The sequence below is a fragment of the Ictalurus punctatus genome, chromosome 15 (assembly GCF_001660625.3).
Source record: "Ictalurus punctatus breed USDA103 chromosome 15, Coco_2.0, whole genome shotgun sequence".
Taxonomy (NCBI): domain Eukaryota; kingdom Metazoa; phylum Chordata; class Actinopteri; order Siluriformes; family Ictaluridae; genus Ictalurus; species Ictalurus punctatus.
In genome coordinates, this window is record NC_030430.2 from 12,918,170 (window position 1) to 12,932,611 (window position 14,442).

Here is a 14,442-nt window from a genome sequence, read left to right on the forward strand (position 1 = left end):
CTTTCTTTCTTTTTGGTGTCGATAATGGATGCTTAAGTAGCCTAATTCATTATTTTTGAATGCTGTTGTGTTTTGGGAACATACAGTAGACACAGCCATCAGAAAAACTCTTGCTTGTCTGTTACCAGCGGTAGACCATGAGCCCTTTGTGTAAATTGAGTTCAGCTGCGCTTGTGATTGGTTAGGAGTTTGGCAGCACACTCAATGGGAACTGCGTCATCCCCCGAGAGCCAGCTGCACACACCCTTGCTCCAAAAGAGAAGTTACACTCAGCTGGCCACAACTTTTTCCTCTCAAGTGTAGTTTCTAGCCATATTGCCCAGTCACGCGTGGGGAGAAACTGGACTGCAACAATGAAGCTCTGTGGAACTTTCTTAGGTCAGTCCCATGTGTATTCTCTGTGTTCACTTGAGTTTATTATAATCATTTTACCTGAATTTATTGGGTTTCTTTAAGTGTTCTAGACTGCTGTGAACTAGAAATGTAAGAAAAAAAGAAAATGTGTTTCTTGGCTTTTATGTTGTGTAATGGTACCTTATCTGACATTTATGTGAAAAACTCCACCTTATTCGTGACGCAAGATTTCTCATACATGCTATATGTTACACCATCTTCACTGTATAAATCTATGTAGGTTAGAAAAGAGATTTTTTAATATCACTTGTTGAATCATGAATTTGTCAAGTTATTTCGAGTTAACTCACCAAATCTTATGTCAATATCATTCAAGCTATATCTTTTAACAGACCTGAATTACAGGTGTGATTCTTTTTTATGCTTTTTCATTAGACAATATATAATCTTCAAGAACTTACTCGATGCGCCCTTTTCTAAACTCCCGAGCTTCAGGGCTGTTTAGACAAAGGCTGGCTTTTTCCACAAGCGGTATAATGACCAAGCAGTGGACAATAGCAGCCTGGTGCTATTCATTCAGACTTTTCTGTTGTTATCTCACAGCTTGTTCCATCTGCTGAGGGCCTTCACAGAGTTCGAGGGGGTTTCTGTCACTCTCTCAGCTGCTGCCTTATGCAATATGTATACCTTGACATACATTCTTACCATTCAGTCTCATTGTGCATTGTGACTTTAGGCTCTGACTGCAAAATGTAAGAGACTGGAATTCAGTCAGTAGAAGAAGTGGTTCAATGACTAGACACACTGATGTCCGAGTGGTGAAATATGTATAAGTAGTTAATCCACTGCAAGGGAATTTTCTTTGTACTAGTTCCCGAGAAACTGTTTTCTCACCGCAATGACTTACCATCAAAAACAAGAAAATGAAATGTCAAAAAATAAAATTTTATCATTAGTTAGTATTTGACATTTATTTTTACTCTACAGTTTATTAGGCACCGGACATTTGAATCCATATTTAGTGAAAACTTTAAAACGCTCATCAGTGATAATCCATGAACTATGATTTAAAGTCTTTGCTTTGTTCATGAGTTGTTTAATTCCAACAGAACAGGAACAGAATAGCTACTGTGGAAAAAATTACTGGCACCCAATAGGTAGAATTAATTTTCCTTGCTTTTCGAAAAAGCTGAGTCACTGACTGGAAACTGACTTATCACTGTCCTTCTATTCTTGCCTATTTGTACTAGCATGGGGACATTCTTGAAGTCAGGTCTCCCAAGTGCTGTAAATGTATTTCAATGCGTCCTCTTGGGCGCTGTCCATGGTGCTTGAAAAGAAAGCTGGGACTAAAGCGCTGTCTGTGGTAGTGAAGAACAAAGTCCACTGTTTCTATTCTATCCTTGCTGTTTTCTGTTATAGTTTGTTTTACATATTTACATATTGAGATTGCAATATCTGTAGATGAGAAATAATGCAGAGGTTCAGAAGTCGTTTGAAAACTCTCTTTTAAATAGAAATGCTAAATCTTAAAATGGGACGCAAGCCACTACACACAATATGCACGAAAGAGGCAGTAAGGAGAGAATGAACAATAAACCCAACAACTAAGAAAAGTCCCCTTGCACGTCATCTAAAGTGAGCTGGGGCATGGACAACATTCAACACAGTAAGTGCCCTTGCCCCATATCTGCGACTCCTAATCTCAGCCGCGTGCTACGAAACGGACAGTGGAATTTATTGTACGTGTGTGTGTGTGTATATATATATATATATATATATATCCTTTGTTTGTTGACTTGTGTCTCAGTTTTGTGAAGCTTTGCTCAAATCATATTGATGCAGCGCGGACGTAACGTGATTGATTTCAGCTCCAATACATAACAATGAGATAGCAAAAAAAAAAAAAAAAAAAAAAAAAAAAAAAAAAAAAAAAAAAAGGGGGCCTGCCGCAAAGAGATAAGAATTTAATACAATTTCTGAAAGGCGAAGGTTGGCTTTTTGAAAATCCCCCCGCGCAGCTTGGAGACAGCAGATAAAGAGTGGCATTTGTGGCGAATATTCTCAAATGACTTGTAATGAATGGTTGTCATTTTCACTAATGGTTACAAAACAACAAAGCAAAACAACTGTGTGAGCTACATTTGGGAGTCATTCTAAACTACACTGGCCTGCTCACCTAGTAATGGAAGCGAAAGGACGTTTACACACAGCAAAATCACCAGTGTTGATTTAACACCCACAGTGGTGAATTCACACCCTTCAGTGTTTATATGAGTCCATTGGACTCATATAAACACTCTGGGTGTTAATTCAACACTAGGGATTTTACTGCGCAGTGCTTTAAAGTACAACGCCCCTCTTCTGTCAAGTATTATTTATAATGCGATTTACGTTACTCGGATAATGAGAAAATATGGCAGATTAATTCAACTTGGTGTAACTATTTTCCAGGGGTTTGGACCATAATAAGTGGTTAAGTCCTTTTTGTAATGTAAAGTGTCTTAATCACTTTCTGAAACACGAAGGCCGGAGTTATAGATTATTATTTTGTGCGCAACTTTGAACGCGCATTAGTGTTTTGCCTCAGACAATCACTGGACAGTACCATTTCGAAATACTCAAAGGGGGAAGGTTCAGAAAACACCATGACAAATGCATGCCTTTGTGAAATATTGAAGATTAATCTCCGGGAGTGAGGTAAGCGGCTTATTGCTTGCTTCTTTTGAACAGTGTGCAGAGACTTCTGCATTCAAGCAGTTCTGTGCGTGTATGTTGCTGAAACACGCTGACTGATAGTAACTGATCAGTATAATCTACATTCAACCACTCACCTTCGCTTTTTTTCCGATACACAAAATAATGGTTAACAGTAGCCTTTTAGCCAAGAGTATGTGTGTGCATGCGCACAAGTGAATGTCTCCGTGTGTAAGAGAGAGAACGAGCGTGTTAGGGTTTATAGCCTATCTCGGGAGGGGGTGTATGAGATAGCGAGAGTGTGTATATATCTGTACACACGGCCACAGAACGACTGTGGGGGGACCCGAAGCCCAGCCCATCTGATGTTGTAGGTTTTACTACAGCTTTCGTGATGTCATGGCAAACGGGAGGGAGGAGGTGGGGTGCAATGGCTCATGAGGGAAAGGGAAGTCAATATTACATTTTCCCGCTGACAAAGGCAAATGAAGACTTTCCTTTTTTTTTTTTTTTTTTTTTTTTTTTTTTTACTTACAAACAAGTAACCTTTAGCGCCCTGATGTGGAGTCCTGCGCATCCATAGAAGCATCAGGAAAGACACATTTACCTACATTCCATCTGGATACTACCGGGCCAGTGCTTTTTTTTAATCGGTAAATGGCAGAATTTAGGGCAAACTCTTTGATAGCGTGATAGCGTACTGACTGCGACAGAAAATCGAAAACATCGAAGACCTTCTTGTGTGTAGCCTGAACAACGTTTTCGGAATTATCTGATTACTCAGGTACTTGTGTTTATGTTTAAAACATTCAATATGATTATACATTTGGCCATTTTTCTTTCGTAAAAATACAAATGTTTAGCACTCTTAACTCCTAGCTCGGCTCTAAAAGTGCACTAGCTTGTTCGGAGTTACAGTTTGCAAAACGGTTTTAACCAGTTAACCAGAAGTAGAGGAGTTTAAAGGTTAATTTATCCAGAGCATCCCATTATGAGATGCCCTACCATGGAGATCAAGGTTAAGGACTTCTGATCTGAAATGTGCTGGCCATGGTAGCGTAGTTTTCCGAATGCATTCGTGGACATGATTTGTTTAATTGTAGAAATCTTTGCCGATAGCATCTACCAAATACTAGTAGCGTGCATTTTAAAGAAAGTAAATATTTGCCTATATTTGCCTAAGAAAAAGATTCGGCTTGAAAATGTGTGGTTAGTGCTTTCATAGCTACTTGTCTGGACAGCGTGGTCTATGAAGGCAGGCTTGAAGAGTTGAAAAACACGGGAAAAGTGATGAAGGTGAACTATGGCGATGCCAGGCAAGACCGGTGTGCTTGCGCACTTTTGGCACAGTAAAGCCCTTGCGCGTTTGCGCAGTCTCTTCTCGATTTTATTCCAATACTCCGACTACATTTATTACCGTTTAAGAGTGTTCAAATGTCCGTACGTTCATACCTTCTCTTTACAAATTTGCATTGTTGTATTTCCTCTCTATCCATTTAATGTATATATTCGTGCCATCATGATATTTTTAACATTCACTCTCACGTTCAGCAATAAATCAGAAATAATCGTGTTTAATTTATTAAGCTGCTTCTGTTGGGTTTTAGCCGAGCGCCAGAACTGAGAGTTAGTTCCATATGGTCGTGTGTGATTAAGGTTGTAACGAGGGGCGTAGCAGTGGATTCCCGGCCGAGCGCACGGATGGCGTTGAGGAAGAGAAGAGAGTGGGGGTGGTGGCCATTTGATTTTCTGCAGTAGCAGAAACTGAGTGGAGATGCTGGCGGTAAATGTCAAACGCCTCGGGTAGACGGGCAAAACTCCTCAAACACGAACTGCTCTCTCTCTCTCTCTCTCTCTCTCTCTCTCTCTCTCACTCTCTCTCTCTCTCTCTCGCTCGCTCTATGATATTTCTGAGATTAAGCACAAATGCATGTACGTTTCACTTGTCTGTTATTCTGGCATAACGAGTTTCGTTGCGCCAGTGTTCCATATTGGGTTAAATGTCATATCAAAACACCTGCAGCCAAGATGGTGGATGCGCTGAAGGCTCGGATTGAATTTTTAGTCCGCTGGTCTTTGATCTCATAGTCAAAACCAAGCTTTAATACAAGCCATTGATTAATGTTTGCCCAATTATCATCAGTTAAGCTCACACTAGAAAAAGCATCCGACCACCATTTCGCTGCATCTTACTCAGTCTCTGCTTTATAACCCACGTCTGTTAGTTTTGTTGTTGGCCAATTCTGTTTTCATTACTACTGTCACACTAAGGATAGTCCACTGCTGCTGCTGTCTACTGCTGCTGTTTGTTTCTGCTGCCAATACAGTGGAACTGCCAATATAACCTAAAATGAGACTTTTATAAAGTGATTTAACATGCTGTTTATGTTTTGTGGCCACTTTAGCATCAAACCTGGACGTTCGGTAGAATATTTCAGCTGCAAAACATAATTTTTATTTATATTATAGCCCTCGCCTCATCGTGAATAGCCTATAGAAAATATATATGCTCTCGGGGCAGCGGGCATGTCACTTTCACTAAGAATCTAAACAGAAACGGAAGATGTCACCGTTTGGCTACACCGCAATTTGATAACCAATTCGTTTCCTCATTCAAAGGTAAAGCTGTTTTCTTTACAATTTGCTTACGTTTATAAAATATTAGTGAAACAAACCAGACCACTGTGCTAACCTTGTGGACTTTAGTGAGTGGAGAAGGTGAAACGAATTAAGACTGGAGGGTAGCAGGTGCTGGAGTGGGGGTAGCCAATGCGCATGCGCAGAAGAACAGCTGGGCCAAAGTGTGCTGTTCCTAACCACTGAGTTACGACTCTTGCTTATTAAGAACCGATCAGGACTTCGGCTTTTATATATATATATATACACAAGCGTGTTATTTACAATAGTCAGAAAGTTGAAACACTTTTCATGTGTAATTTGCGTAGTCAGTGTTGTTCTTAATCCTACTTTGCAAATTCTAAATGGATGCAATATGGATTAGTCCATAACGTTTGAACAATAGGCAAAACATGCTATTTTTTATTATTATCTATGAAAGATATAGGATTTAAACGACCACTGTGCATAATGTAAGGAATTAAAATATGTGATTAAAATCAACTACTCATACCACCTACCAAAAAGTCCTATCAAACATCTTAGTACAGAAAACATCACCATGTCAATCTATATAGTAAATTGTTTAAGCTTAGATTACATGGAACTCTGCAATACTAGGCCCTCTGTAATTTGTAACTATACATAGAAACTGTAACCTATTAGAAAGAGCATATTAATATGAGCCTGTGATTTTACCTAAGAGCATTACATTTCTGATGGATCTGAATCGAGAATTTAATAGTGATGTGGTAGCCTATACATCTTTTAAAGAGCTGGTTCTCCTGAGCAACTCAAATTTAATACAAATATAGTTTTGTTTTGTTCTTTTAAGTTATGATCATTAACCTCACTGTAACTTTGCAGTGTTTATGCTTTATCTTACACACATGAATCTTAGTTGTACAGTTTTTAACATAAAGCAAAATTTAAATAATCTCCACTGTATTATTTTCCATTAAACATATGTGGCATCATCCTTCTGCTGTTACTTGTCAAAGATGTCTTTATGTATAGCAGCAAAGTGGTGTGCTGTGTATTACAAGAGTGGGCTTTTGAGATGAGAGTGTGAACCAGATTCTTTGAACTCATATGAAAGTTCTATGAAATTCATCAGTATGTAAAACAGCTGTTTTTGTTTTGTTTTATTTGTTTGTTTGTTTTGGGGAGGGGTATCTATTCCAGTGAGTTTTTTATAGAGAAGATGAAAGTTTTTTTTTCTTCTTTTTTTACATTGCTTGAGCTCAGACTTGCCACTTCATAAAAATGAATGTGTGTGTGTGTATTTGGAAAGGCTCTAACTGGCAATGACCTACAGCTCTCTGTTTCTGCTCATTGACATTCTGCCAGTCCTCTTTTCCATTATTGCTGTTCTGCAGAGTTTTTAAAGTGCCAAATCAGATCTGCCTGCTTTGTTTACTTTGTGCCTGCTGCGAGACAAGGGCATGTTATAGACATATAGAGATTGAGAAGGAGTGAGGAACAGACAGACTTGTTTAACAAACTACTAATTTACTGACAACAAGCTCTCAAGCTCTCTCTCTCTCTCTCTCTCTCTCTCTCTCTCTCTCTCTCTCTCTCTCTCTCTCTTTCTCTCTCTCACTCTGTCAGAGGTGTGTTTTAGTGCCCAGACTGAAACAGATGGGAGCCCACAGTCAGGAAAAAGCAACAGATTGAGTGAAAGGAGGAGAGAGGAAGTTATGATAGGATACAACAGAGAAGGGATAGAGTATAAACAGTTATGGTACATGGAAAGGTACAAAGTGTAAACATGAAGGCCAAGTCATAAAAGCAGGAAGAAGATAACAATATTCTGTCATTTTTTACACATCAATTTTTTTTGCACAGATTCTCATTTTTTTCTTAATATTTATTTAATGCTTAATACCTTTCTGTTAATAGTAGAAAGCTTTGAGAATAAATAAACCTATCCAATTGTTAAGCTTGACAAATCTCTGGTTGACAGTCTTACATGTACAGCAATATGAGCCACAATTTTTGCACAGAGATCCAACCGATACAAAGTGATCTGTGTATGGTGATGAATAGGATGATCACTTTAACATAAATATAGTGTGACAGCTTTCATTATTTTTTCATTGCCTTTTTATTTCTTGAACTTGAATGTCAGTCCAGCATTGTGGCGGTTGCTATTACCCTAATGAAAAAAAGAACATGAAGGAGGAAAAGCATGCAGATTTCTGGGAGATTCATTATTACTTTAGTAACTGAGAACCCCCCGTCCCCCATCCCCCCACCCAAACTGACTACCAGCTACTTTAACATGTGCATGTGATCACAGTCACATGGCTTTGCAAATTGTGATATATGATTCTGCTTTATTATGCATCAGCAAAATGCATGTATGCATAGGCACCCCAGCTGACATTACCAACCATCTGCTTTCTAAATATTCTCCAGATTTTCTTTGTTTCACACACTATTGCTTTTAAACGACTTTCCATTCATTTAGGCTTTGTTCATCATTTTTAGAGATTACTGCCTGTGTGTGTGTGTGTGTGTGTGTGTGTGTGTGTGTGTGTGTGTGTGTGAATGTGTGTGTTTGTGTGTTTCTGTTTGTATGCAAGAGAGAGAGAGAAGGTTTGTTTTTTTCTTGCACTGACGCTGGGGGTTTCAGAGCAGTGATAGGATGATCTGGCTCTTTCGCTGCTGAATCATTCCTTTTGGAATGGAATAATGCTTAGTTTACTGTTCTGTCTGCCAGTGCTGATGCTGGTATTTACCATATCTTTCTTTCCTTCTTTCTTTATCAGAGAATGAGTATCGGGGCAAGCTGGTGAATCAGTGCTGGATGCGAGGAGACAAGATCAGTCACTGCCAGCTCTCTCTCAGACCACAGAATCGTGCAATCAAAGTGAGTCTTACGTACAAGTGTTCTTCATCAATAAGGTTGAGATGGATGAGCCATTTCTCTATTTCTGACATCTACAAAAAAAAAAATACTTTCACTGAGTATGCAGATGAAGGTCATTACCCAGCAAAAGTGGCTAGATGTCACCAGCTCCATACTCTCCCAAATTGAATTTTCCAAGGCTTGGAACTTGGAGAGCCTGGAGAGATGTAATACTGGGTCTGTTCTTGAGCAGTTTTTGTTTGCTTTTTTTACAAAGATGGACTCTACTTCTTGTTCTGTATCCTTTGCTCCTTTTCTTTTCTCCTCCCCTTCTCCACCAATTATGCTTAGATGTGTGTTTTGGCCTCTAAGTAATGCTTCTTTTTATGCTTTTTCGAGCAGCCTGCTTTTTCATAGTCTTCCATATTTTTTGTTTCAGTTAGAGGATGGGTCATAAGGGATGAAGGTGAGAGAGAGAGAGTAAGCACTCTTGCCCTGAGGCCCAGTGAATGTGTTTTTGTTTGCCTGTGATGGTGAAGATTCATCTGACACCATTGATTTATTGATCAGATGTGATATGTTTAAAGGCTTGCTGTTGCATGCGTTCCTTTTAAATGCATCCAATTAGATGATACCACATAGTCTAAGTGATTAACAATATCAGTCACTAAAGTCTAAAGTCTAAAGGCTAACGACACACACAAGGGCTTTAGCAGAGTAAATACATGAACATAAACAAATACAGAAACACACAAAAATTCAAATATTACACATATACTGAACAAAAGCACAGATATCAGAATCAGTTTTATCAAGCAAGTTATTAACCTGGCAGTTGTTTACAATGTAATAAATAAAAATGAAGGGGATATATAAAAGGAAATAATATTTGAATATCAGAATATTCACTGTTTTGCAGTATGTACTGTGGTAAGAAAAGTACAGTATTGTAATTAAATACATGTACAGCCACAAAATGTGCAGATACTACACAGTGATGTGCACACACACAAACATAACCCCCACTACTTGTCAGTCAAGCCCAAAGTGTGCCCATTAAATCCACTCCTCCTCTGCCTATGATGGACAGGCATGATGGATCTCCTTGGTGACATCATTGGACTCCAGTAATTGTGTATCTCTGTCTGCAGGTAATTTTCAGGAACGTCAGTCGTCCTGTCACTCCGCCACTCTAGGTTTTGTGCTCTTCTTGTAAAAATGTGGAGGGGAATAAAAGGCTCATTTATTCACACCGGGGGAGGAGAGGTGACCTTCTTTGTGGAGTCATTGCCCCCAGCCAGCAATTTACATAGAGCTGTCAGCCTAAAGAGTGCAAGCAAAGCCAGCCCAAAGCTGAGAGGGACAAAATTAATAATGCAGCACACAGCCTCAAGGGACGCACAATCCTCCCTATTTTCTAGATAATGAAAACCTACATCTCATGGTGTGTCTTTCTTTCTAACTTCTGTCTTCTTCATTTTCGCTGGTTAATATACATTTTAGCAGTCAAAGACCATAATTCAAAAAGAGACAAACACCATAATCTGAACATACATTAAAAGATCTCTTTGAAAGAGATCTAGGAAATGCAGATGAAATGGACCAGGCCCAAATACAAATTTAATGAGGTGGAATTTTAAAAAAAAGAATGTGAACTCTGATGTACTTACCTATTTGAGAGGAATGTGCATGTAACTATGGTTACACAAACATGAAAGCAATGCGGGCTCTATTAGTGCCTGCACGATTCATGTGTTGACTATCAACCCAAGAGGGAGGGAGAAATGAACGAAGAGAGACAGAAGGAGAGAAAGCGAAGGAGAATGCAGCACAGTATCATCATTAAGGAGAGGAGAATGGAATGGACTCATCTGTCCCTGGCCTTTGTGTTTTGGGGTCAGAGGGAAGTTTCAGAAGCACAGAGAGGGTATACAGACCTCACTGCTGAATGACACACACATAAACACACAAGCACAACCTTCACCACAATGCTAGGGTTTATGTGAGCTGGGCTTTTTGAAGTGCTTAAGCAAACTTTTTCTCCCAGGCCAGTTGTGTGTGTGTGAATCTCCAAGCTCAAATCAGAAAGCACAAAGCAGGCTTGTTGTGGGTGTGCGGTAAGAGCTGAGAGTGTGTGAGAGAGAGGAAGAGAAGGCATTCGCCGCACCTGTACACCCGGATGCAACCCCCAACCCCCCTAATACACACACCCACACTCCACACATGTGCACACATACAAACACAATCAACTTTTTATCCCTTCCCCACACCCAAATCACACACAACATCCTCATTCTCCCACACTCTCAAAAGTCAGTGATCAGCAGGAAGAGAGGGTGAAGAGGGAAGAAAGAGCAAAAGAGAAAAGGGCCAAGTGAAAGAGAAACTCTTGTGTTAAACTCTAGTGTGCTTCTGCCAGGTTTGGAGGCTCTTCCAACAAAGTGGCTAAGTGTAGTGGGAGTGAGGTTCAGGGAGGGTCAATGGGAGGGAGATGTAGGGCATTTACATGGATTCCATTTGATTTTGAGCACAGCCTGGTAATCAGCGCTAATGGCACTATTGTGCATTAAAAACTGCCAATCGCTTTAGTGTGAGCTCATTTTACTGTGTATGTGTGTGTTTTAGTGTGAAACAGGGTTCGACACCTGCTCCTTTGTGCCAGAAAGCACAGTGTAGTGATGGGGAGTGCATAGACTTTGAGAAAAGAATTACAGTGATTTAGAGTGACTGTGTTTGTATTATTGTTAGCCCTATGCTTATGTGCACTATTATAATAACCACTCAAGCCTCACATGGGGCCTCAGTCATAAATAGGCTTTTCCGAAAGATACAGCATATTCCCCCAAGAGCACCATCCAATCAAATTGATTGTTCAGGTGCAGTAAATTATAGGGTGATGAAATGATGGAGAGAAAGAAAGAGAGATCACAGGGTGTGTTTTTTTTTTTTTTTTGCTTTCATTTTTATTTGCTGCAATTTCACATTCTCTTTCTCTATATCTCTCTTTGGTTGAAAAAGTGAGGGTACTGAGGTAATCTGTTTAGGATGCATTCTAAAGAAAAATAAAGGGAAAATACTTGTACTGTGTGTTCAAATGTGTGTATTACTGTGAAGCTGTAAATTTGCATTTAGTTCTATATTTGAACTTTGTTTTTCCTCTGCCTGAGGAATACAATTTTGACTCTTTCCTCCTTCTGTCACAGATGAGTTTGGACATTGATGACAACCGTGCATGTACACGGTCTAAGGGAGGAAGAAGTAAGTCTGTCTGTCTGTCTCTCCCTCTCTCTCTCTTTTTTCTGTCTGTCTGTGTAGAGTCATCATTTCTGCTGGTCAGCAAAGCATCACTTTTGTTGGTCAGCAAAGCATCAGTTTTCATTCCCATTCAGACAGATTTGCTTGACCTTCTAGACCCTTTTTGTTCCTTTTCTGTGTAAGAAGCACAGTCTGATTAGAGTGCAGTGTGGTGATAGCTTGATAATACATACAAAAATAGTGTTTCATAAAAATCCTTCTGAAAAAGGATCCAATCAAACAGACACAGCATTAGGAATTAGGAATTAAAATATTAAAAACAATAATTGTGGTGCAGCTCTTCTACTGATTATTTTGCAATGTTTCGCCATATTATTGACAAGCTCTAACATCGTGCTTTTTACCAAGAACCTACATGGTGTTCGATTTTTTTAGTCTCTCCCTATTTGTTTACTATAAGTGCTGCACTTAAAAGTATTGATTTAAAATGCTAAGCTTATTGCTTACTGCAATTTAGCTTTAGTCTTTAATTCTACAGCAGCAATTAATCACAGTCTTGTGCTGATGGCTGCATATTGCTGCACTTTTTATTCCTCATCAACCCTGAATTTTTGGCTGAATCAGTTGTTCTTGGCATGTGTGTTTGAATGTGTGTGTACTTACGTGGCCATGTCTGTTTTGCCTGATAATGCAGTCACATATGCTGCTGCATGTGCCCTCCAAGGATTTCATTGTGTTTGTGATTTATTGATTGTCATTTTATGCGGTTATTTGGACTTAAACTGCCTCTGCTTGTTTTTTACACTCTATGTTGAATATTTTTTTCTGCAGCTCCTACTGAGATTATAGTCCAGGAGCTAAGGTAAGACATATTTCCTCTGTGTAAACAAATGTGCCAACATTCTACCATTGTGGCCAATAATTTTTAAACTGCATGTTTCAAGTTATGCATCACAAAACACCAACACACTTTTTGACATTTTAGAGAGGGTTGCATGACCTTGTGCCTTGGGTCACATGCATCTATGCTGCACTTCAGATTAGACCTTCATTGTTTACTTACCTGTCCATAATTAAAGTAACACTATTCTTTTACATTAACACAGCCACCTACTTGGAATTTACAGATTAACCTGCTTTTTCATGCATATGCATGAATGCTGATTATCATTTTGCATGTCATACATAAATGGTCCTGCTGTAGGTCCTGGCCCTTGCTCGTGTACTCGCTTGTGCTGGTCATGTCACGTACTCTGTCAGCTCAATTTTAGGGAGATGTAGGTGTACATATTGTGGAACATTGCAGTATAACTAAGGTAAACACTGAATATGGCAGGATTCTTCAAAAGGACTATAATAATAATAATAATAATAATAATAATAATAATAATAATAATAATAACTGAATTGGACTACTTCTGACTCCATTTAGCTGTCCCACTCCAGGATGCAATGGTTCTGGTCATATCAGTGGCAAATATGCACGGCACAGAAGGTATGACAGATTAAGTACCCATAAGGTCTTACATAGTTTATAATTCTCTATAAACCCTTTGTAGTCCTCTATTGCACCCTTCCTTGCACTTTTAAGCATTCTTCAATATATCCATCTGGTCATATTTGTCAGGTTTGTCTTGTAATACTATCCTCTTGACTTTCTCTGTATCAGTCTCTCTCATTTTCACTTTTTGTTAATTTCTGGGTAGCTCTCTCTCTCTCTCTCTCTCTCTCTCTCTCTCTCTTTCTGAAGCCTCAAGGCCATTCATTGAGGCATGTCTGCAGCTTACTGTAAACATATTACTGTTGTGATTATTTACATATGTATCTGTTCAGGAAACCATTTTAGAAGCTTCATGTTTATAGATCTTGCAGAGTCTTGCTTGGGTAGCTATACTTTCTAGATGGGAATTTTTCTGTTTGCTGCTGTGCTCATTTTATCCCTGTTTTTCATTCTCCATCCCTATCTTTGATTGAGGCATAATTAGGTTTTCCACTTAATTGACTGTGATGTATAATGGGTGTGTGCTATCACAGCGCCCTCCAAAGGCCCTGTGTTATTTTCTTTAGTTCTCATTTCATTTGCTCTCACTATTTGGTATGTGTTCCTTGCATGGCATGGTGTATGTGACTTTAACGTTGCCTTTGGTCAATTATTATGAGCTATATGAGTATGCTTTTATAATGGCATTTTCAATTCAATACAATTTTATTTGTATAGCACATTTATTTATATGGACATTTAACAATGTCACATTTTCCCTGATTTTTTTTTTTTATCTTTCCTTTTTCCATAGTACAATGAGCTGCCCCATAGCCAGAAAGAGGAGGCTCCAGGAGGAGTCAGAGCAAAATCACTCGCCCTCCAAGAGGAAGTCCCAGCCACTGAAATTGGCAATGGATGGGTGCTTTAATGCAGAGAATGAGGGGAGCAGTGAGGAGATAGAGGTGAAGGAAGAGGACGAGGAAGAAGAGAGCGAATCTCTTCAACAATATAGAAATGAAGAACATGCAGGGGAAGAAGAACAGGAAGCTAGGAGCAGCAGCACCAATGAGGGAGAAGCAGGTGATGAAGGTGAGTGTTTAAAGTGCAACAGTCATGTACCACATTTCTGTGAAATACAGGAGAGCAGCTCAACCCTGGCATCAAAAAGAATTCATTATTAACC

At 39.2% G+C, this 14,442-nt stretch overlaps 1 protein-coding gene across 2 annotated transcripts in view; it reads left to right on the forward strand.

Moving 5' to 3' along the window:
* Window positions 1-3,649: 3,649 nt before the first annotated feature.
* Window positions 3,650-14,442, forward strand: part of myt1b (myelin transcription factor 1b) — a 32,599-nt gene continuing 21,806 nt past the window's right edge. For both annotated transcript variants that reach the window (XM_047160480.2, XM_053686503.1), the window contains exons 1-6: window positions 3,650-3,835; window positions 8,442-8,542; window positions 11,725-11,779; window positions 12,608-12,638; window positions 13,209-13,271; window positions 14,071-14,348. In XM_047160480.2, coding sequence (XP_047016436.1) covers window positions 8,480-8,542; window positions 11,725-11,779; window positions 12,608-12,638; window positions 13,209-13,271; window positions 14,071-14,348 — 490 coding nt within the window. In that variant the 5' untranslated portion in view covers window positions 3,650-3,835; window positions 8,442-8,479. The remainder of the gene's footprint in view (window positions 3,836-8,441; window positions 8,543-11,724; window positions 11,780-12,607; window positions 12,639-13,208; window positions 13,272-14,070; window positions 14,349-14,442) is intronic.